Source organism: Bombina bombina, chromosome 2 (genome assembly GCF_027579735.1).
Source record: "Bombina bombina isolate aBomBom1 chromosome 2, aBomBom1.pri, whole genome shotgun sequence".
Lineage (NCBI taxonomy): Eukaryota > Metazoa > Chordata > Amphibia > Anura > Bombinatoridae > Bombina > Bombina bombina.
Window position 1 is genome coordinate 1,400,366,518 of NC_069500.1, and position 25,097 is coordinate 1,400,391,614.

The 25,097-nt window shown below is 41.0% G+C and overlaps 1 protein-coding gene across 1 annotated transcript in view; it reads left to right on the forward strand.

Moving 5' to 3' along the window:
* The window catches only part of ADISSP (adipose secreted signaling protein), a 537,574-nt gene extending 517,021 nt beyond the window's left edge, over positions 1–20,553 (forward strand). The window contains exon 6 of the mRNA XM_053704326.1: positions 19,674–20,553. Coding sequence (XP_053560301.1) covers positions 19,674–19,774 — 101 coding nt within the window. The 3' untranslated portion in view covers positions 19,775–20,553. The remainder of the gene's footprint in view (positions 1–19,673) is intronic.
* The last annotated feature ends 4,544 nt before the right edge of the window (positions 20,554–25,097 follow it).

A 25,097-nucleotide genomic window follows, 5' to 3' on the forward strand; every position in this document is an offset into this window, starting at 1 on the left:
TCGACTGTCACAACTTTTTTGGAGTGTGTGTTTGGAGTGTGTTGCAGTCATCAGATTTCATATTAATGTATATTTTCAAAATACATTAAATTCACAAAGTAAAGCATCAAATAATGGGTTAATAATGTGGTTTTGAGATAGTATAGGGTGAATGGAATTTTCAAATTACTTTTTTTTTTTGCATTTTTCATACTGTGCCAACTTTAGTGTACTTATTTATAACTGTCTAGTGACCTATTTATAACTGTCCCTAATTGGCCACAGCAGAGAAGGTAACCTAAATTACAACATGGCAGCTCCCATTGTTTTATAAAGACTGAAACTTTACACTTATTTTGTCAATACTTAAACAAAACTTTAAAAAAACACATATACATGTTATTCTCAGACTAATCTATTCTTTGAATGCATTATTTTATCTAGCATTTATTTAGTGTTTAATGTCTGTTTAAGCTAAACGCCTCATCCTGCACTTAGTGGAGATATATATATATATATATATATTTTTTTAATAAATCCCCCTTTGCACTCCTCCCCTGCAACTAATGCCTCCTCTGGTGTCTAGTGGAGGTGGGGTCCCAATAGTAGTGATGAGATGTGTGATGTCACTGATGACATAATGCAGAACTTTCTAAGATTATCTGCACCTACTGTCCTGCATAAAGAGCTGAAACACAAATCAGTACCAGGTATTCACTACTATTAGGCACAGCCCTAGTTTAAACTCTGGTGCCTCCAACTTCTACTAGACACCAGAGTTACCCCTCAGATACCCTTCTGACACAGGAAAAGTACCCTGGGAACAACTAGTTGTATGAGAGAGTGGGTAACAGGTATTAGTTACAGTTAATATGAAAGTAAAATTTTGTTTGTTTTTTATTAAAAAAGTAAAAAAATAAGTAAAGGATATGGTACTGTTATCTATCACTTAGCTGACATCCACCTCAGCTTAAAATAAACACATTCTCAGTCTTACACACGTGACCCCCAGACGCTCTCCCACCATTACACATGTGGCTCACAGACGCTCTCCCACCCTTACACATGCAACCCCCGTACACTCTCCCACCCTTACACATGCGACCCCCGAACACTCTCCCACCCTTACACATGCGACCCCCGGACACTCTCCCACCCTTACACATGCGAACCCCCGGACACTCTCCCACCCTTACACATGCGACCCCGGATACTCTCCCACCCTTACACATTTGACCCCGAGACACTCTCCCACCCTTACACACGTGACCCCCGGACACTCTCCCACCCTTACACATGCGACCCCCGGACACTCTCCCACCCTTACACATGCGACCCCCGGATACTCTCCCACCCTTACACATGCGAACCCCCGGACACTCTCCCACCCTTACACATGCGAACCCCCGGACACTCTCCCACCCTTACACATGCGACCCCCGGATATTCTCCCACCCTTACACATGTGACCCCCGGACACTCTCCCACCCTTACACACGTGACCCCTGTACTCTCCCACCATTACACGTGACCCCCGTACATTCTCCCACCCTTACACATGTGGCCCCCGGACACTTACACATGTGACCCCCGGACACTCTCCCACCCTTACACATGTGACCCCCGGACACTCTCCCACTACTACTATAAAAAGATAAGTATCAAAGTTATCAAAATGTATCTGGCCTACTAGTGGTTAAAAAAAATTAGACCCTAAAGAGGTTAATAATCACAGGGCAACTGTATCTGAATCTGCTATAATCTACACTTTGCAGCATGTAGAGAGCTGTACGTGTTGTTGCTTTTTTTTTTTGTCTTTTTTTTTTTGTCTTTTTTTTTTAATCTTTCCATCTGGATATATATCAAGAACATTTCATATCAACACTTAATTAAAAGTCTTTATGATCCAAAATGTGATATGAGATTCAAATAGTCTTCTAAAAAAACAAGAGCACTTCTGTTTTTAATCCACAGTCTGGATAAAATTATATGAAATGAAAATCTAATTCCCAATAAAATTCTTAATTATGTATAGCTTAAACAAAAAAAGTAACTTTTATCTCTATTTTAGCTTAAGGGACACTACTATAAAGAAGAATATGCACAAATACTGATCTAAAACTCCAGTATAAAACCTTTTAAAAACTTACTTTGAAGCTCCCAGTTTAGCACTGTTAATGAGGTTACGCTTGGACACCCAGTGAGAGGGCTGGGAAAACAGGAACAGCAGTCACCCCGCATAGGAAAAGACAGATTATACAAACAGGAGCTGCAGGAATCTGTAGACATCAGTATACATTTAAAACTTTGGGGCTTGGTTAGGAATCTGAAAATCAGCACAGTGTTATTAAAAAATAAGCAAAACTATAGATTTTTACAAAAACACTCCCAGATGGGCTATATAAATGGATCGTCTACAAAACATTTATGCAAGAAAAATCTAGTGTACAATGTCCCTTTAAGGTACTTCCTGTGCTCCTAGGATTCACCACCAAGGGGAGGTGCTCCGTGGATATATTAACAAAACCATACTGATGTTGTACTTCTTACTGACAAAAAAATACTTAATCCAGATGAATTTAGGCCAGCTTCTCATTATGGAAATTTTCCATGATGGCCTTCTGTCAGTAGTTACCACTTGTTTATCCATAGCTGATTACATCTGCCTTGAATCACTCTTCAGATTACTTAAGCAGGAGTCTGTTTTTTATGAAGAATATGTCCTGACTCTGTCGTTTCATGGCATTATTTTCTATTTTTTTACAATCTAGGCTCAGAAAGATTCCCCCTCTGCTTAGAGTTTTCGTCCTCCAAATCCTCCTAAAAATGTCAAACTCTTCTTGGTCCAAAAACATTCCACATAGTCTACAGCAGCTCCCAAGACCGCATGAAGGTGTGGTCCCCATACCAGACTCTTTGAGGAATAGATTGAGTCTCTTTCGGGAGACTTGTGAGAGAACTGTTCAGGATAGCTGGGTTTTTGAAAAGGGGGTACTGAAATGTTTTTAATTCAAGGCCTCCTCGGGGAGGGGAGCGCCTCCAGATCCTTTTAAGGCCCAAGCTTTTTTGACTTGTGTGAGAACTTTGGAACTAATGGGAGTGATTGCTCCAGTTTCAGCTTCAGAATTAAACCAAGCCTCAGCAATTCTAATTGCTCTAGGGCGTCCTTGCAGGATTTGATTAGCCCTTTTTTGGTTCTCAAAATTCTAAACAAATTCCTGAAAGTTCACACTTTTTGCTTCTTTTAGTGAAAAGGGTCAGTTTATGTCTTTCATAGACCTTAAAGATGCTTATATACATATGCGTTTCCACAGCGATCATGTCAAGTTCCTGAGATTTGCTTTCTTAGACAAGCATTATCAGTTTGTGGCCCTCCCTTTTGGTCTGGCTTCAGTTTACAGAATTTTTACAAAAGTACTGGGAGCTCTGTTGTCTGTAGTTCGAGCTCAAGGAATTTCTGTAGTTCCCTACTTAGACAACATTCTAGTTCATGTTCCTTTTCATCTGGCTCTGTCTCACACTCAGATGGTTCTTCCAAAGAGCTCATTAACTCCTCAGACGTATCTTTTCTGGGGTTCATAATCAATTCCATGGATATGTATTTGTCTCTGACAGATCAGCACAGATTGAAGCAGCAACAGGCATGTGCTCTTCTGTAGCTGAATTCTCTCCCTTACATTGCCCAGTGCCTGGAGTTGTGGGCCCCATTGTGACTGCATTAGATGCAGTTTCTTTTGCCATATTTCATCTTCCGGCCAATTGCAGATGCTGTATTAAAGGGACATAATACTCATATGCTAAATCACTTGAAACTGATGCAGTATAACTGTAAAAAGCTGACAGGAAAATATCACCTGAACATCTCTATGTAAAAAAGGAAGACATTTTACCTCACAACTTCCTCAGCTCAGCAGAGTTAGTCCTGTGTAAAAAGTTATACTCAGCTGCTGCCCAGCAGCAGGTTAAAAAAATGAAGAAATGAACAGCAGCCAATCAGCATCAACAGTGCTGAGGTCATGAACTCTTTTACTGTGATCTCATGAGATTTCACTTAAAGGGACATTATACACTCATTTTTTCTTTGCATAAATGTTTTGTAGATTAATTATTTATATAGCCCATAAAGTTTTTTTTGTAAAAAATTGTATAGTTTCACCCTCATAACACTGCTCACTGACAGCTTGCCTCCATTGCCTACAATGTCTGCCACAAGCTTTGCCGGGTAGAAGCCCGGTTGAGGTTGCCACTGTACAGTCTATAGTAACCTGTTAAGTGATGATGCTATGTTTGCTTACCCCGCAATTTACCTATTCACCCAACAATCGGCAAGTGCTCCAGATAGACACTACACCAAAATAAATCACGGACAACAGAGAGCTTGCCTAGCTACAATGCTGGACTTTACCAGAACTATTATCATGTGAAGAGTACACTTGCCTACTAGGAGTAAATTGACTTTAATCATATGTCATCAGCACATGTATGGACACTTGCTCCATGTTGAGCGTAACAGAGAATACTATGTTAACACCTTGCAAATTGCTTTACACTTTTGAGTTTTGTTTCTGTATCTATGAAAGTTTTAAATAAAGCTTTTTTGAAAATTAAAAAAAAAAAAAAAAAAAATTGTATAGTTTTGCTTATTTTTAAATAACATTGCTCCGATTTGCAGACTCCTAACCAAGCCCCAAAGTTTTATAAGAATACAGTCAGCTACCTACTCCAGCTTGCTCCTGTTTGTGTAAAGGGTCTTTTTATATGCAAAATAAGGGGGAGGGGTGTGTGCTCAATCCAAGCCAACCTGGAGACCTAACCAGGCTTGGAACAAGGGTAAACAGGCCAAAAAGCCTGCTGCTGCCACTAAGACAGCATGAAGTGGTAGCCCCCGATCCGGGACCGGATCTAGTAGGGGGCAGACTCTCTCTCTCTCTTTGCTCAGCCCTTGGTAAGAGATGTTCAGGACTCCTGGGCCGTAGAAAGTGTAACCCAGGGGTATCTTCTAGATTTCAAAGATTCTCATCCAAGGGGGAGATTCCATCTTTCTCAATTGTCTGTAAACCAGACAAAAAGAGAGGCGTTCTTACGCTGTGTAGAAGACCTTTTTACCATGGGAGTGATCTGCCCAGTTCCGAAAGCAGAACAGGGGCAAGGTTTCTACTCTAATCTGTTTGTGGTTCCCAAAAAAGAGGGAACCTTCAGACCAATTCTAGATCTCAAGATCCTAAACCAATTCCTAAGAGTTCCATCCTTCAAGATGGAGACCATTCAAACTATCTTACCATTGATCCAGGAAGGTCAATATATGACCACCGTGGACTTAAAGGATGCGTATCTACACATTACTATCCACAAAGATCATCACCAGTTCCTCAGATTCGCCTTTCTGGACAAGCATTATCAGTTTGTGGCTCTTACTTTCAGGTTGGCCACGGCGCCACAAATCTTCACGAAGGTGCTAGGGTCCCTTCTGGCGGTTCTAAGGCCACGGGGCATAGCAGTGGCGTCTTTTCTAGACGACATTCTAATTCAAGCGTCGACCTTCCAACTAGCCAAGTCTCACACGGACTTAGTGTTGGCCTTTCTAAGATCTCACGGGTGGAAGATGAACGTAAAAAAGAGTTCTCTTTCCCCCCTCACAAGAGTTTCATTTCTAGGGACTCTGATAGACTCAGTGGACATTAAAATATTTCTGACGGAGGTCAGAAAATCAAAGATTTTGTCCACCTGCCGAGCTCTTCACTCCATTCTGCGGCCGTCAGTGGCTCAGTGTATGGAGGTAATCGGTCTAATGGTAGCGGCAATGGACATAGTTCCGTTTGCTCGCTTGCATCTCAGACCACTGCAAATATGCATGCTCAAACAGTGGAATTGGGATTATGCAGATTTATCTCCTCAGATAAATCTGGATCAAGAGACCAGAGACTCTCTTCTTTGGTGGTTGTCACAGGATCATCTGTCCCAGGGAATGTGTTTCCGCAGGCCAGAATGGGTTATAGTGACGACAGACGCCAGCCTTCTGGGCTGGGGTGCGGTCTGGAATTCCCAGAAAGCTCAGGGTTTGTGGACTCGGGAGGAGGCTCTCCTACCGATAAATATTCTGGAATTAAGAGCGATATTCAATGCTCTCCAGGCATGGCCTCAGCTGGTTTCGGCCAGGTTCATCAGGTTTCAGTCGGACAAAATCACGACTGTGGCTTATATCAATAATCAGGGCGGAACAAAGAGTTCCTTAGCGATGATAGAGGTATCAAGGATAATACAATGGGCAGAGGCTCACTCTTGCCATCTGTCAGCGATCTATATCCCAGGTGTAGAGAACTGAGAGGTAGATTTTCTAAGTCGTCAGACTTTTCATCCGTGGGAGTGGGAACTCCATCCGGTGGTGTTTGCTCAGCTGGTTCAGCTATGGGGCACACCAGAATTGGATCTGATGGCGTCTCGTCAGAACGCCAAACTTCCTTGTTACGGCTCCAGGTCAAGGGATCCTCAGGCTGTACTGATAGATGCTCTAGCAGTACCCTGGTCGTTCAACCTGGCTTATGTGTTTCCACCTTTCCCTCTCCTTCCGCGTCTGATTGCCAGAATCAAACAGGAGAGAGCGTTGGTGATTTTGATAGTGCCTGCGTGGCCATGCAGGACTTGGTATGCAGACCTGGTGGACATGTCATCTCTTTTACCATGGTCTCTGCCATTGAGACAGGACCTTCTGATTCAAGGTCCATTCAAGCATCCAAATCTAATTTCTCTGCAACTGACTGCTTGGAGATTGAACGCTTGATTCTATCAAAGCGGGGTTTCTCTAAGTCAGTCATAAATACCTTGATTCAGGCTCGAAAGCCTGTTACCAGGAAAATCTATCATAAGATATGGCGTAAATATCTTTTTTGGTGCGAATCCAAAGGCTTCTCCTGGAGTAAAATCAGGATTCCTAGGATTTTGTCTTTTCTCCAAGAGGGATTGGAGAAAGTATTGTCAGTTAGTTCCCTAAAGGGACAGATATCTGCTCTGTCTATTTTGTTGCACAAGCGTCTGGCAGATGTTCCAGACGTTCGGGCTTTTTGTCAGGCTTTAGCTAGAATTAAGCCTGTGTTTAAACCTGTTGCTCCGCCATGGAGTCTAAATTTAGTTCTTAGAGTTCTTCAGAGGGTTCTGTTTGAACCCATGCATTCCATAGATATTAAAGGAATAGTTTAGTCAAAATTAATCTTTCATGATTCAGATAGAGCATACAATTTTAAGCAACTTTCGAATTTATTCCTATAATCAATTTTTCTTCATTTCTTGTTGTCTTTATTTGAAAAAGCAAGAATGTAAGCATAGGAGCCGGCCCATTTTGAGTTCAGAACCTGGGTAGCACTTTCTGATTGGTGTCTAAATGTAGCCAACCAATCAGCAAGCGCTACCCAGGTGCTGAACCAAAAATGGGCCTGCTACTAAGCATAAATTTAAATAAAGATAACAAAAGAACAGAAGAAAAGGAAAATAGGAGTAAATTAGAAAGTTGCTTAAAATTGCATGCTCTATTTGAATCATTAAAGTTTAATTTTGACGAAACTATTCCTTTAAGCTTTTATCTTGGAAAGTTTTGTTCCTAGTTGCTATCTCTTCAGTTCGAAGAGTTTTTGAACTATCTGCATTACAATTTGACTCACCTTATCTTGTGTTCCATGCTGAGAAGGTGGTTTTGCGTACCAAGCCTGGGTTCCTACCTAAGGTTGTTACTAACAGGAATATCAATCAGGAAATTGTTGTTCCTTCTCTGTGTCCTAATCCTTCTTGTAAGAAGGAACGTCTGTTGCACAACTTGGACGTGCTTCGTGCTTTGAAATTTTACTTGCAGGCAACCAAAGATTTTCGTCAAACATCTTCTATGTTTGTTGTCTATTCTGGAAAGCGTAGGGGTCAAAAGGCTACGGCGACTTCTCTTTCCTTTTGGCTGAAAAGCATCATCCGTTTGGCTTATGAGACTCCTGGACAGCAGCCTCCTGAAAGGATTACAGCTCATTCTACTAGAGCGGTAGCTTCCACATGGGCTTTTAAAAATGATGCTTCTGTTGAACAGATTTGTAAGGCTTTGCTTCATACCTTTTCAAAATTTTACAAATTTGATACTTTTGCTTCTTTGGAGGCTATTTTTGGGAGAAAGGTTTTGCAAGCAGTGGTGCCTACCGTTTAGGTTTCTGTCTTGTCCCTCCCTTCATCCGTGTCCTAAAGCTTTGGTATTGGTATCCCACAAGTAAGGATGAATCAGTGGACTCGGTACATCATGCAAAAGAAAACAAAATTTATGCTTACCTGATAAATTTATTTCTTTTCCGATATACCGAGTCCACGGCCCGCCCTGTCTATTCAAGACAGATAGTATTTTTTTATGTAAACTTCAGTCACCTCTGCACCTTATAGTTTCTCCTTTTCTTCCTTGGCCTTCAGTCGAATGACTGGGTGGTGGAGTTAAGGGGGGAGCTATATAGACAGCTCTGCTGTGGTGCTCTCTTTGCTACTTCCTGTCAGGAAGGACAATATCCAACAAGTAAGGATGAATCCGTGGACTCGGTACATCGCAAAAGAATGAAATTTATCAGGTAAGCATAAATTTTGTTTTTTAACCCCTAATCTGCCGCTCCGGACATCGCATAGAATAAACATATTAACCCCTAAAACCGCCGCACACTTGCCTCGCAAACACTAGTTAAATATTATTAACCCCTAATCTGCCTCCCTTAACATCACCGCCACCTACATTATACTTATTAACCCCTAATCTTCCGCTCCGGACATCGCCACAACCTACATTATATTTATTAACCCCTAATCTGCCGTCCCCAATGTCGCCGCCACTATTCTAAATTTATTAACCCTTTAAACCTAAGTCTAACCCTAACACCCCCTAACTAAATATAATTTAAATAAATCTATATAAAATTACTATCATTACCTAAATAATTCCTATTTAAAACTAAATACTTACCTATAAAATAAACCCTAAGCTAGCTACAATATAACTATTAGTTACATTGTAGCTATCTTAGGGTTTATTTTTATTTTTCAGGCAAGTTTGAATTTATTTTAACTAGATAGATAGTTACAGAATAGTTATTATCTATTTACTAACTACCTAGCTAAAATAAAAAATAACCTATGTTATAATAACCCCTAACACTACACTACAATTAAATCAATTCCATAAATTAAGTGCAATTAAATCAATTAAATAAAATTAGCTAAATCACAAAAAAACACTAAATTACAGAAAATAAAAAAACAAATTACAAGATCTTTAAACTAATTACACCTAATCTAATAGCCCTATCAAAATAAGAAAAAAGCCCCCCAAAATAAAAAAAAAACCTAAACTAAACTATCAATAGCCCTTAAAAGGGCCTTTTGCTGGGCATAGCCCCAAAGAAATCAGCTCTTTTACCTGAAACAAAAAATACAAACAACTCCCCCAACAGTAAAACCCACCACCCACACAAACAACCCCCCAAATAGAAGCCTAACTAAAAAAAACCTAAGCTCCCCATTGCCCTGAAAAGGGCATTGTCCTTAAAAGTGCATTTAGCTCTATTGCAGCCCAAAGCCCTAACCTAAAAAATAAACCCACCCAATACACCCTTAAAAAATCCTAACACTAACCCCCGAAGATTCACTTACCGTGAGAAGTCTTCATCCAAGCGGGAAGATGTCCTCAATGAAGCCGGCAGAAGTGGTCCTCCAGACGGGCAGAAGTCTTCATCCAGACGGCATCTTCTATCTTCTTCCTTCCGACGTGGAGCGGCTCCATCTTCAAGACATCCGGCGTGGAGCATCCTCTTCAAACGACATCTTCTTCGGAATGAATATCTCTTTTAGTGACGTCATCCAAGATGGTGTCCCTTAGATTCCGATTGGCTGATTAAGGTAGAAAAAATCCTATTGGCTGATGCAATCAGCCAATAGGATTGAGCTGGCATTCTATTGGCTGTTCCAATCAGCCAATAGAATGAAAGCTCAATCCTATTGGCTGATTGGATCAGCCAATAGGATTTTTTCTACCTTAATTCCGATTGGCTGATAGAATTCTATCAGCCAATCAGAATCTAAGGGACACCATTTTGGATGACGTCACTTAAAGAGATATTCATTCCGAAGAAGTCGTTTGAAGATGATTCTCCGCGCCGGATGTCTTGAAGATGGAGCCGCTCCGCGTCGGAAGGATGAAGATAGAAGACTTATGCCCGTCTGGAGGACCACTTCTGCCGGCTTCGTTGAGGACATCTTGGCACTTGGATGAAGACTTCTTCCGGTAAGTGAATTTTCAGGTGTTAGTGTTAGGATTTTTTTAAGGGTGTATTGGGTGGGTTTATTTTTTAGGTTAGGGCTTTGGGCTGCAAGAGAGCTAAATGCCCTTTTAAGGGCAATGCCCATCCAAATGCACTTTTCAGGCCAATGGTGAGCTTAGGTATTTTAGTTAGGCTTTTATTTGGGGGGTTGGTTGTGTGGGTGGTGGGTTTTACTGTTGGGGGGTTGTTTGTATTTTTTTTTACAGGTAAAAGAGCTGATTTCTTTGGGGCAATGCCCAGCAAAAGGCCCTTTTAAGGGCTGTTGGTAGTTTAGGCTAGGGTTTTTTTTTATTTTGGGGGGGCTTTTTTATTTTGATAGGGCTCTTAGATTAGGTGTAATTAGTTTAAAGATCTTGTAATTTGTTTTTTATTTTCTGTAATTTAGTGTGGGGGGGGGTTATTTGTGATTTAGCTCATTTAATTTATTTAATTGTATTTAATTTAGGGAATTTATTTAATTGTAGTGTAGTGTTAGGTGTTATTGTTACATAGGTTAGGTTTTATTTTACAGGTAAATTTGTATTTAATTTAGCTAGGTATTTAGTAAATAGATAACTATTTAGTAACTATTCTACCTAGTTAAAATAAAAATAAACCCTAAGATAGCTACAATGTAACTATTGTAAGTATAATGTAGGTGGCGGCGATGTCGGGGGCGGCAGATTAGGGGTGTTTAGACTCGGGGTTCATGTTAGGGTGTTAGGTGTAAACATAAAATGTTTTTCCCCATAGGAATCAATGGGGCTGCGTTACTGAGTTTTACGCTGCTTTTTGGCAGGTGTTAGATTTTTTTTCAGCCGGCTCTCCCCATTGATGTCTATGGGGAAATCGTGCACGTACGTACGACCAGCTCGCCGCTGACTTAAACAGCGCTAGTATTGCAGTGTAGTGTGGAGCAAAATTTTGCTCTACTCTCTCTTCTTGCCTTTTAACACCAGGTGTGTAAAAACCCGTAATACCAGCGCTGTAGGTAAGTGAGCGGTGAGAAAAAACTGCACGTTAGCACCGCACAGCTCATAACGCAAAACTCGTAATCTGGCCGTTAGTTTGCAATAATACCATAATATAGAAAGCTTTACCATATGAAATGGGAAGAATACTTATTTGTGTCATTTTTGATAATGTTAATGGTAAGGTACATATTTCCTAATTTTTCAAACACAAATTTAGTGGTAGCACATTTAGCATTAATTGACCTTTACAAAACTCCAAAAATAATTATTTTCTTAGGCCTAGATTTGGAGTTTGGCGGTAGATGGGCTGTTAACGCTACGCTGGCTTTTTTCTGGCCGCACCATAAAATTAACTCTGGTATCGAGAGTCCAAAAAAATGCTGCGTTAGGCTCCAAAAAAGGAGTGTAGAGCATTTTTACCGCAAATGCAACTCTCGATACCAGAGTTGCTTAAGGACGCGGCCAGCCTCAAAAACGTGCTCGTGCACAATTCTCCCATAGGAAACAATGGGGCTGTTTGAGCTGAAAAAAAACCTAACACCTGCAAAAAAGCAGCGTTCAGCTCCTAACGCAGCCCCATTGTTTCCTATGGGGAAACACTTCCTACGTCTGCACCTAACACTCTAACATGTACCCCGAGTCTAAACACCCCTACCCTTACACTTATTAACCCCTAATCTTCCGCCCCCGCTATCGCTGACCCCTGCATATTATTAACCCCTAATCTGCCGCTCCGTACACCGCCGCAACCTACGTTATCCCTATGTACCCCTAATCTGCTGCCCCTAACACCGCCGACCCCTATATTATATTTATTAACCCCTAACCTGCCCCCCACAACGTCGCCGACACCTGCCTACACTTATTAACCCCTAATCTGCCGAGCGGACCTGAGCGCTACTATAATAAAGTTATTAACCCCTAATCTGCCGAGCGGACCTGAGCGCTACTATAATAAAGTTATTAACCCCTAATCCGCCTCACTAACCCTATCATAAATAGTATTAACCCCTAATCTGCCCTCCCTAACATCGCCGACACCTAACTTCAATTATTAACCCCTAATCTGACGACCGGAGCTCATCGCTACTATAATAAATGGATTAACACCTAAAGCTAAGTCTAACCCTAACACTAACACCCCCCTAACTTAAATATAATTTACATCTAACGAAATTAATTAACTCTTATTAAATAAATTATTCCTATTTAAAGCTAAATACTTACCTGTAAAATAAACCCTAATATAGCTACAATATAAATTATAATTACATTGTAGCTATTTTAGGATTAATATTTATTTTACAGACAACTTTGTAATTATTTTAACCAGGTACAATAGCTATTAAATAGTTAAGAACTATTTAATAGCTACCTAGTTAAAATAATAACAAAATTACCTGTAAAATAAGTCCTAACCTAAGTTATAATTAAACCTAACACTACCCTATCAATAAATTAATTAAATAAAATACCTACAATTACCTACAATAAAACCTAACACTACACTATCAATAAATAAATTAAATACAATTTCTACAAATAACTACAATTACATAAACTAACTAAAGTACAAAAAATAAAAAAGAACTAAGTTACAAAAAATAAAAAAATATTTACAAACATAAGAAAAATATTACAACAATTTTAAACTAATTACACCTACTCTAAGCCCCCTAATAAAATAACAAAGACCCCCAAAATAAAAAATTCCCTACCCTATTCTAAATTAATAAATTTAAAAGCTCTTTTACCTTACCAGCCCTGAACAGGGCCCTTTGCGGGGCATGCCCCAAGAAAATCAGCTCTTTTGCCTGTAAAAAAAACCATACAATACCCCCCCCCAACATTACAACCCACCACCCACATACCCCTAATCTAACCCAAACCCCCTTAAATAAACCTAACACTAAGCCCCTGAAGATCTTCCTACCTTGTCTTCACCTCAACAGGTATCACCGATCCGTCCTGGCATCCGGTGCTGAAGAGGTCCAGAAGAGGCTCCAAAGTCTTCCTCCTATCCGGCAAGAAGAGGACATCCGGACCGGCAAACATCTTCATCCAAGCGGCATCTTCGATCTTCTTCCATCCGGTGCGGAGCGGGTCCATGTTGAAGCATCCGACGCGGATCCATCCTCTTCTTCCGGCGTCTCCAGACGAATGACGGTTCCTTTAAGGGACGTCATCCAAGATGGCGTCCCTCGAATTCCGATTGGCTGATAGGATTCTATCAGCCAATCGGAATTAAGGTAGGAATATTCTGATTGGCTGATGGAATCAGCCAATCAGAATCAAGTTCAATCCGATTGGCTGATCCAATCAGCCAATCAGTTTGAGCTCGCATTCTATTGGCTGTTCCGATCAGCCAATAGAATGCGAGCTCAATCTGATTGGCTGATTGGAATAATTTATTTAATAAGAGTTAATTAATTTCGTTAGATTTAAATTATATTTAACTTAGGGGGGTGTTAGTATTAGGGTTAGACTTAGCTTTAGGGGTTAATACTTTTTTTAGAATAGCGGCGAGATTCGGTCGTCAGATTAGGGGTTAATAATTGAAGTTAGGTGTCGGCGATGTTAGGGAGGGCAGATTAGGGGTTAATACTATTTATGATAGGGTTAGTGAGGCGGATTAGGGGTTAATAACTTTATTATAGTAGCGCTCAGGTCCGCTCGGCAGATTAGGGGTTAATAAGTGTAGGCAGGTGGAGGCGACGTTGAGGGGGGCAGATTAGGGGTTAATAAATATAATATAGGGGTCGGCGGTGTTAGGGGCAGCAGATTAGGGGTACATAAGGATAACGTAGGTGGCGGCGCTTTGCGGTCGGCAGATTAGGGGTTAATTATTGTAAGTAGCTGGCGGCAACGTTGTGGGGGGCAGGTTAGGGGTTAATAAATATAATACAGGGGTCGGCGGGGTTAGGGGCAGCAGATTAGGGGTACATAAGTATAACGTAGGTGGCGGTCGGCAGATTAGGGGTTAAAAAAATTTAATCGAGTTGCGGCGATGTGGGGGGACCTCAGTTTAGGGGTACATAGGTAGTTTATGGGTGTTAGTGTACTTTAGGGTACAGTAGTTAAGAGCTTTATGAACCGGCGTTAGCCCATAAAGCTCTTAACTCCTGCTTTTTTCCTGCGGCTGGAGTTTTGTCGTTAGAGCTCTAACGCTCACTTCAGAAACGACTCTAAATACCAGCGTTAGAAAGATCCCATTGAAAAGATAGGATACGCAAATGGCGTAGGGGGATCTGCGGTATGGAAAAGTTGCGGCTGAAAAGTGAGCATTAGACCCTTACCTACACGACTCCAAATACCGGCGGTAGCCTAAAACCAGCGTTAGGAGCCTCTAACGCTGGTTTTCACGGCTAACGCCAAACTCTAAATCTAGGCCTCAGTTTGTTTTCCAGTAAGAATCAGAAGATACTTTTTTTTTTTTTTTTTTTACTTTTCACGGTCTTGCAATTTAGCAGAAATACATAAAATAGTTGCATCTAAAATCACCCTGTGTAAAAATACACTATATATTTGTACACTTAATTTTCCCATTTATTTTGATTCCTGTAATATTTGTATTAATTACGAGAAATAGATCTGAGTCCTAACATTAACAGCCATGCAAAATGAGCTATAAGGACATGAAACCTGGTGGGATCTCACTTTTTCAAATGAAGGGTCTTATGATACCCCGAAAATAAAGCAAATGATCGCAGATTGATAGATGTGGATAGCTGCCTTCAAATAAGGGGTCTTGAGTTTTGTTTATTGTGGGGGCATCTTGGATGACACCCGCTGATGTTGTTCCTAATATCTATGGTTCAGGTGGTCAATGTTGCCATGGTAATGAGCTGGTCCATTATACAGGGAGTGCAGAATTATTAGGCAAGTTGTATTTTTGAGGATTAATTTTATTATTGAACAACAACCATGTTCTCAATGAACCCAAAAAACTCATTAATATCAAAGCTGAATATTTTTGGAAGTAGTTTTTAGTTTGTTTTTAGTTATAGCTATTTTAGGGGGATATCTGTGTGTGCAGGTGACTATTACTGTGCATAATTATTAGGCAACTTAACAAAAAACAAATATATACCCATTTCAATTAATTATTTTTACCAGTGAAACCAATATAACATCTCAACATTCACAAATATACATTTCTGACATTCAAAAACAAAACAAATCAGTGACCAATATAGCCACCTTTCTTTGCAAGGACACTCAAAAGCCTGCCATCCATGGATTCTGTCAGTGTTTTGATCTGTTCACCATCAACATTGCGTGCAGCAGCAACCACAGCCTCCCAGACACTGTTCAGAGAGGTGTACTGTTTTCCCTCCTTGTAAATCTCACATTTGATGATGGACCACAGGTTCTCAATGGGGTTCAGATCAGGTGAACAAGGAGGCCATGTCATTAGATTTTCTTCTTTTATACCCTTTCTTGCCAGCCACGCTGTGGAGTACTTGGACGCGTGTGATGGAGCATGGTGATGGAGATTGTCCTGCATGAAAATCATGTTTTTCTTGAAGGATGCAGACTTCTTCCTGTACCACTGCTTGAAGAAGGTGTCTTCCAGAAACTGGCAGTAGGACTGGGAGTTGAGCTTGACTCCATCCTCAACCCGAAAAGGCCCCACAAGCTCATCTTTGATGATACCAGCCCAAACCAGTACTCCACCTCCACCTTGCTGGCATCTGAGTCGGACTGGAGCTCTCTGCCCTTTACCAATCCAGCCACGGGCCCATCCATGTGGCCCATCAAGACTCACTCTCATTTCATCAGTCCATAAAACCTTAGAAAAATCAGTCTTGAGATATTTCTTGGCCCAGTCTTGACGTTTCAGCTTGTGTGTCTTGTTCAGTGGTGGTCGTCTTTCAGCCTTTCTTACCTTGGCCATGTCTCTGAGTATTGCACACATTGTGCTTTTGGGCACTCCAGTGATGTTGCAGCTCTGAAATATGGCCAAACTGGTGGCAAGTGGCATCTTGGCAGCTGCACGCTTGACTTTTCTCAGTTCATGGGCAGTTATTTTGCGCCTTGGTTTTTCCACACGCTTCTTGCGACCCTGTTGACTATTTTGAATGAAACGCTTGATTGTTCGATGATCACGCTTCAGAAGCTTTGCAATTTTAAGAGTGCTGCATCCCTCTGCAAGATATCTCACTATTTTTGTCTTTTCTGAGCCTGTCAAGTCCTTCTTTTGACCCATTTTGCCAAAGGAAAGGAAGTTGCCTAATAATTATGCACACCTGATATAGGGTGTTGATGTCATTAGACCACACCCCTTCTCATTACAGAGATGCACATCACCTAATATGCTTAATTGGTAGTAGGCTTTCGAGCCTCTACAGCTTGGGGTAAGACAAAATGCATAAAGAGGATGATGTGGTCAAAATACTCATTTGCCTAATAATTCTGCACTCCCTGTAATGCTTATAAAGAGCCCTTTAAAAGGCATCTAGTAGACAGGTGATTGCTTTTTCTATGTCAATCACCTGCTACCTAAAGGGACATTAGAACCCTTATTTGAAAATGGGTAATACCATTTGATGTGAAGGGTATGTTGTGTGTGTTTGTGTTGTCCTCTCTTTTTAGGGGATAGAGTCTCATTTGGGGGCCACTTCCCCCATACAATAAATAGATTAGTTATGTATTTGCCCTTTGTATAACAGTAACCTGTGAATAACAAGGTTATGAGACTTAAAGGGACATGAAACGCCCATTTTTTTCTTTCATGATTCAGACAGCGCATGTGATTTTAAATACCTTTCTATTTTCCTTCTATTATCAATTTTTCTTATTTCTCTTGGTATCTTTTGTTAAAAAAAACAGGTATGTAAGCTTAGGATCCGGCCCATTTCTTGAGCACTATATGGCAGCAGTTTTGCTGTTATCTATTTGCAGGAGCACTATATAGCAGCACAATTTACTGACATATAGTGCTCCATATACCCACCTAGGTATCTCTTCAACAAAGAATATCATGGGAATGTCGCAAATTTGATAATATAAATAGATTGGAAACTTTTTAAAATGGTTTGCTCTGTCTGACTTAGGGCTTCATATCTCTTTAACATTGGAAAATAGGAATCCCCTACTTGCCCAACTGCAATGCCATACCGCTCTCTGTTTTATTGGGGGAGTAAAGGTCCTAAAAGTACCCTGTTCCCCTCATCAAACACTGCATAGTTGTGTACGTAGGGAAGATCACCTGATAATTAGAGAGGTGGAACCCTTCATTGACCACTTTACATTAGCTGGTACCAAGTGGTGCAGGTTATTACAGAGGGTAAACAGCTCCAAGTGCTGTTACCGGTTGCATCTTACAATTTCCACTCTGAGTAGCAGCAAACAAATAGTGTTTATTTAAAACAACACAACACAATCAGCAACGTTTCGGTATTTCATGCATGTATAAGGTAGAAATACCGAAACGTTGCTGATTGTGTTGTGGTGTTTTAAATAAACACTATTTGCTTGCTGCTACTCAGAGTGGAAATTGTATTGATGTTACAGAGACTGGAGTGGGTCTCAGGAGTGGCTGGCAATAGGGTCGCTGTGTGCTGGATTAATCTTCTGACAGGTTGCATCTTACACAGCCATGAGGCCGCTCATTTGAAACTACAGACTTATTTTAAATTATAGGTCTCTGTTAATGGTCTGGGGCTGAAATATGAGCATTTAAAACCCAATATGTTTGCTTTTTTACTGATGCAGGGATTTATTTTTTCCCTTTAATGTCAGGGAATTTTCTGACTAGTGACCACAATGGGGAAGGAGAAGTCTAATTTCCCAGCAGCAATGTTGAGGGGTTGCCATACTGGAAGGACCCCTTCAGGAGGATGATGTATTGTTTCCTTTGCACACTAAGCTCAGAGTGCTTAGGATGACAGAGTAACGTCCTCCACACTCAAGCAGTTAATTTAAGTTTTTAAAATATGTTAAATGCTTTGTGGTGCTTTTAAAAGTACAAAACAACCCACAATGTCTAGAAAAGATGACAAGAATATTTATTATATATATATGTATATATTATAATATTTTTTGTAAACTTGAGCGGGATATTGTTAAATGAAATACATCCATAGTAGCTCATTTCATATGAATTATTTTGCTATCTATGTATTGGTTACAATCTAATTTTATAATGAGGTGTTATTTTTAGCATAAGCATCAGTACAATGTAATGTTCCCCCCAATCTCACCGTTACCAGCCCTTCATGGACAACCCTAGTTTAAAATATTAATTGAAAAACAACTGATGTTTTGATGCTGTTTTCTGGTCTTTGTGATCTTGCAAAATAAATAACATTTCATGAAGCTGAGAGCTATTCAGCTATTCCGTTTACTGTACAAATTTGGCAGTCCCAGTATTGAGTGAAAATTCATCAACATTTCAAGATTGTTCCAAGATATAAGTAGTCTCTGTTGGGATGGATGTTACTGACAATGTGGCTTTGTGAAGACTGTCATAGACATTTTTGGGCTGAGAGTTAAAGGGACAGTAAACTCAAAATATATCTTATACAGTATAATTTTACATAATGCTTCAGTTTCATTTGATTTTTAGCTTAGTTTTTTTTAGGAACTTAATCTCATTGATATTTTTATGAAGTAGTAGCCTGCAGCCAGATCCCTTTGTTTTCCCCAAAACCAAAGCCTTTTTTGAGATTATATCATCAAGCAGCAAGGCAATGAGAAGCAATGTCACCTGCTCCATAGCAAAAACAGCAGTGTATGGTGCATCTACACTACAGGATTTTAACTGGTTTCAGCTCTCCCTTAATCAAAGTTTGAAATCTAAACTTCGTCCACTTTTTAAAGGAAAGAACTGAGGTCTAGAAGTATCTCTGGCTCAATATCTGCTCTCTTCTCTCTCTTTCATTCCCCCCCCCCTCCCTCTTTCTCTCTCAGTATGATCTCATCATCTTCTAATTCTGTCGAAGAAGGACCTCAATATTTGGATCTCTCTTCTGGTTGGGCAAAATGTATGACTAAATTGTTCCTTAGGCTTCCACCATTCTTTAGTGTCCATTTCACTTCCAACAGCTTCACTATTGAATCCTTGTTTCTAATAAGCATGACTCTTTTTGTGACAAGGTGGTCTTTGTCATGTTTGAAGCCCACAAGCCAATAATTGTTAGGTTGTTTGAAGGGATGCTCATCTGTCCCACAGACATGCTTTTGTTTTTGTCCACAGCAAGACACTTTGGTATGTTGGATACTGTGTTCTGGTTCTCATTTTCTAATTTTTATTTCAGGATTTGAGGACATTCTTCATATATCTAAAAGTGTATTACTTTACTGAAAATTAATTTAAACATAATGGTTCAGACATTGTTAAAATCTACTAAATGAAATTTTGGATTTATATATATATATAGATATAATATTGCATTTTATTTTCTCTCTATTTTAGATCGGCACCATGGAACCCCGATGTTGCTGGATGGGGTGAAGTGCGTTGGCGTGGAGCTGGAATATGATTCAGAGCAGAGTGACTGGCATGGCTTTGACTAAAACCTCAATGACCGAGGGCATATTGCATTATTATGCAACTGGAAAAGTGAAAGACAATTTATTGTATAGTCATGTTATTTTTATAGATGGAATTGGGACTCTGTGTGTTCAGCAGACTATCAGTAAATCACCTCAGTGAGTTGCAGCACTCAGCCAACTAGCTTTTGCTACCGTGACTGTACAGTATTGCTGCTTATCAGAAAATCTGTTATTCTAGTTGAATGTGTTAATGTTAGTAAAGCAAGAAGACTGAATGAAGGTGTTACCTTTTTATTTTAATACAGATTTAGCAAAGATTATTGCACCACCTGGCTTCACTGTGAATCTATGGAGCGGAATTCTTCCGTAACCCTGTGCAGTAACCTTTACTAGATCAGAGAACTACTAAGGTTTTAATGGTACGATTCCTATACATAGTGTCAGTGTCCTACAGTCAATAAACTGAGCAAAGGGCACACATTTGTGGGGTATTTCTAGATGTAGAATGTATTGTGTACAGAAGGGGTTTGAACTAACTTGTTTATTGGGGTGTTTGGCTAGCGCACTGTTAATTACTTTGCAGAGAACCTGATTGAACTTTCTTACAACATATTGCTCCCCTGGCTTTCAGGACCATTCATGGCTGTAATATGTAAATGACTCCCAATGTATTTTTTATCAAACAGGTGTAGGCTTTTAATCACAGCTACAAGGAGAAGTGTAAATGCTGTTGCCATGAGCTTTTATTTGCTGAATTTCTGTTGATTAATAAAAGCTGCCATTGTTGGTATTATGTGTTATCATTTTGTGTGTTAATGTTTATTCCTACATACATACAGATAAGTATGGTTTACACATTTCTATAATGCATAGTTGTTTGTTAGGAAATACATGTTTCTCTTGCAAGGTGTATCCAGTCCACGGATTCATCCTTACTTGTGGGATATTCTCATTCCCTACAGGAAGTGGCAAAGAGAGCACACAGCAGAGCTGTCCATATAGCTCCCCCCCTAGCTCCACCCCCCAGTCATTCTCTTTGCCGGCTCTGGCAGCAGGGCCTCTCTATGGGAGGGTAAAGTGAATGTGGTGTTAGATTTGTAGTTTTATATCTTCAATCAAAAGTTTGTTATTTTTAAATGGTACCAGTTTGTACTATTTACTCTCTGGCAGAAATGTGATGAAGAATTCTGCTGAGAGGAAAATGATTTTAGCGTGTTGTAACTAAAATCCATTGCTGTTCCCACACAGGACTGAGGAGTACCAGAAAACTTCAGTTGGGGGGAACAGTTTGCAGGCTTAACTGCATTAAGGTATGTTTCAGTCATCTTTTTTCTAGTCAAGACAAGATAATGCTAGAAGACTGACAAGAATCCCCATGTGGGAAGGGTAAGCCATGTTCTGAGACTCAGTATAGGACTAAAGGCTTATTTAAGAGGGCTCAATAGGCTGGTTGACACTGTTGCAGGGCAATCAATTATTTTATTTAACAAAATACTCATTATAGACACTTTTTAAACACTTTTGGTGTGTTTATTACAGGGTTGTTATTCCACATGGCGTTATTTTAGTCACCTAAATTGGGATTCTGAAGGCCTCACAACTCCGGAGTGGAGTGGGAGGGGCCTAATTTCGCGCCTCAGTTGCGCAGTTAATTCTGACAGATTGTTCATGCTGCTTCACATGGAAGGTTCAGACACTGCTTGAGGACTTCAAGAGGCTTCACAAAACTAATCCCTAAGGGCAGGTAGGGCCACAGCAGGCTGCTGTGGCAAGGTGCTGTAGTTTATTAACTGGTTCTAGGCTTTAGACTGCTCCGGTTTGGGCATTAAAGGGTTAATCAGGCTGAAACCTGTTGTGCAATCATATCGAAGCATTAGGCACATACTGTGAAAATTTCAAGTGATTTGGTTCATTTTATACCGTTTTGTAAAATTGTGTGCGCTTTTTATTTCTTAAAGGCACAGTACCGTTTATTTCAAATTGTGTTTTTTATTTGATTAAAGTGTTTTCCAAGCCTGCTTGTGTATAATACTAATCTGTTAAACATGTCTGACACTAAGGAAAAGCCTTGCTCTATGTGTTCAGAAGCCATGGTGGAACCCCCACTTAAAATGTGTCCCAAGTGCACTAATGTGTCTATACACTTTAAAGATCATATTGTGTCACTTAAAAATATAGCCCTAGATGATTCTTTGACTGAAGGTAATGAGGATAGTCCGCCTTCCTCTCCCCATGTGTCATCACCAGTTACGCCCACTCAAGCGATACCTAGTACCTCTAGTGCATTGGCACCTATTACATTGCAACAACTAGCGACAGTCATGGATAATTCCCTTGCGGCCTTTTTATCCAAACTGCCAGTTTTCCCTAAAAAGCGCGATAGCTCTGTTTTAAGAAAAGATGAGGAGCAGTCGGAAGCTTTGGGAGGTTTATCTGATGTACCCTCACAACACTCTGAAGTAGGGGCGAGGGACGTGATGTCTGAGGGAGAAATTTCTGACTCAGGAAAGGTTTCTCAGCGGGCAGAATCAGATTCACTAGCGTTTAAATTTAAATTGGAACACCTCCGCGTTTTGCTTAGGGAGGTTTTATCAACTCTGGATGATTGTGACCCTATAGTGGTCCCAGAGAAATTGTGTAAAATGGACAAATATCTAGAAGTCCCTGTATACACTGATGCGTTTCCGATCCCTAAGAGGGTGGCGGATATTGTTGCTAGGGAGTGGGAGAGACCAGGTGTACCTTTTGTTTCCCCCCCCTATCTTTAAGAAAATGTTCCCCATAACTGATCCCAGGCGGGACGCGTGGCAGACGGTCCCTAAGGTAGAGGGGGCAGTTTCGACACTAGCCAAGCACAGAACCATCCCAATTGAAGACAGTTGTGCTTTTAAAGATCCTATGGATAAAAAGTTAAGTTTACTAAAGAAAATATTTGTTCAGCAAGGTTTCCTTCTCCAATCTATTGCCTGCATTATTCCTGTAACTACTGCAGCGGCTTTTTGGTTTGAGGCACTGGAGGAGTCGCTCCAGAGGGAGACTTCATATGACGAAGTCATGGATAGAATTAATGCTCTAAAGCTGGCTAATTCTTTTATCACAGATGCCGCTTTGCAATTAGCTAAGTTAGCAGCGAAAAATTCTGGTTTCGCCATTATGGCGCGCAGAGCGCTTTGGCTCAAGTCATGGTCGGCTGACGTGTCGTCCAAAACAAAATTACTAAATATCCCTTTCAAAGGAAAGACCCTTTTCGGGCCCGAGTTGAAAGAGATTATTTCGGATATCACCGGGGGAAAGGGTTTAAGGCTAAAAACAAAGCTAATTTTTGTTCCTTTCGCAACTTCAGGAGCGGTCCTGCTTCAACCTCTGCAACCGCAAAGCAGGAGGGTAACGCTTCACAGCCCAAGGCAACCTGGAAGCCTTTGCAGGGCTGGAACAAGGGTAAACAGGCCAAGAAGCCTGCAGCTGCTACTAAGACAGCATGAAGGGGTAGCCCCCGATCCAGGACCGGATCTGGTAGGGGGCAGACTCTCTCTCTCTTCGCTCAGGCTTGGGCAAGAGATGTTCCCGATCCCTGGGCATTAGAGATCGTTACTCAGGGATATCTTCTAGAATTCAAGGACTCCCCTCCAAGGGGAAGGTTCCACATTTCTCGTCTATCTAAAGACCATACAAAGAAAGAGGCATTCTTATGCTGTGTAGAAGATCTACTCAAGATGGGAGTGATATATCCAGTTCCAATTACAGAACAAGGACTGGGTTTTTACTCAAACCTGTTTGTGGTTCCCAAAAAGGAAGGAACTTTCAGGCCAATCCTGGATCTAAAAATTCTAAACAAATTCCTCAGAGTTCCATCATTCAAGATGGAGACCATCCGGACAATCTTACCTGTGATCCAGGAAGGTCAATATATGACTACCGTGGATCTAAAGGATGCGTACCTACATATTCCTATCCACAAAGATCATCATCAGTTCCTAAGGTTCGCCTTTCTGGACAAGCATTACCAGTTCGTGGCCCTTCCCTTCAGGTTGGCCACCGCTCCCAGAATTTTCACAAAAGTGCTAGGGTCCCTTCTGGCGGTATTAAGACCGCGGGGCATTGCAGTAGCACCTTATTTGGATGACATCTTAATACAGGCGTCGTCTTTTCCCAGAGCCAAGGCTCATACAGAGATTGTTCTGGCCTTTCTAAGGTCTCAGGGGTGGAAGGTGAACATCGAAAAAAGTTCTCTGTCCCCGCTCACAAGGGTTCCCTTCCTGGGAACATTAATAGACTCGGTAGAAATTAAAGTATTTCTGACGGAGGTCAGAAAGTTAATGCTTTTAACTACTTGCCGAGTTCTTCATTCCATTCCTCGGCCATCTGTAGCTCAGTGCATGGAGGTAATCGGACTAATGGTAGCGGCAATGGACGTAGTCCCATTTGCTCGAATACATCTCAGACCACTGCAACTGTGCATGCTCAAACAGTGGAATGGAGATTATGCAGATTTGTCTACTCAAATACAACTGGACCAGAAAACCAGAGATTCTCTTCTCTGGTGGTTGTCTCAGGATCACCTGTCTCAGGGAATGTTCTTCCGCAGACCGGAGTGGATCATTGTAACGACCGACGCCAGTCTGTTAGGCTGGGGCGCAGTCTGTGACTCCCTGAAAGCTCAGGGCCTTTGGTCTCGGGAAGAGTCTCTTCTCCCGATAAACATTTTGGAACTGAGAGCGATATTCAACACGCTTCAGGCATGGCCTCAACTAGCGGTGGCCAAATTCATCAGATTTCAGTCGGACAACATCACGACTGTAGCGTACGTCAATAATCAGGGGGGGGACAAAGAGTTCCCTAGTGATGAAGGAAGTAACCAAAATAATCAGGTGGGTGGAGGTCCAGGGACCCCAAGGCGGCATTGATAGATGCTCTAGTAGCTCCTTGGTCCTTCAATCTGGCTTATGTCTTTCCACCGTTTCCCCTTCTCCCTCGTCTGGTAGCCAGAATCAAACAGGAGAAGGCTTCGGTAATTCTGATATCGCCTACGTGGCCACGCAGGACTTGGTATGCAGACCTAGTGGACATGTCATCTGTCCCACCTTGGACACTGCCAACGAGGCAGGATCTTCTAATACAGGGGCCATTCAAGCATCCAAATCTAGTTTCTCTGCAGCTGACTGCTTGGAGATTGAACGCTTAATTCTATCTAAGCGTGGTTTCTCTGAATCAGTTATAGATACTCTGATCCAGGCTAGAAAACCTGTGACCAGGAACATTTACCATAAGATATGGTGGAAATATCTTTGTTGGTGTGAATCCAAGGGTTACTCGTGGAGTAAGATTAGGATTCCAAGGATATTGT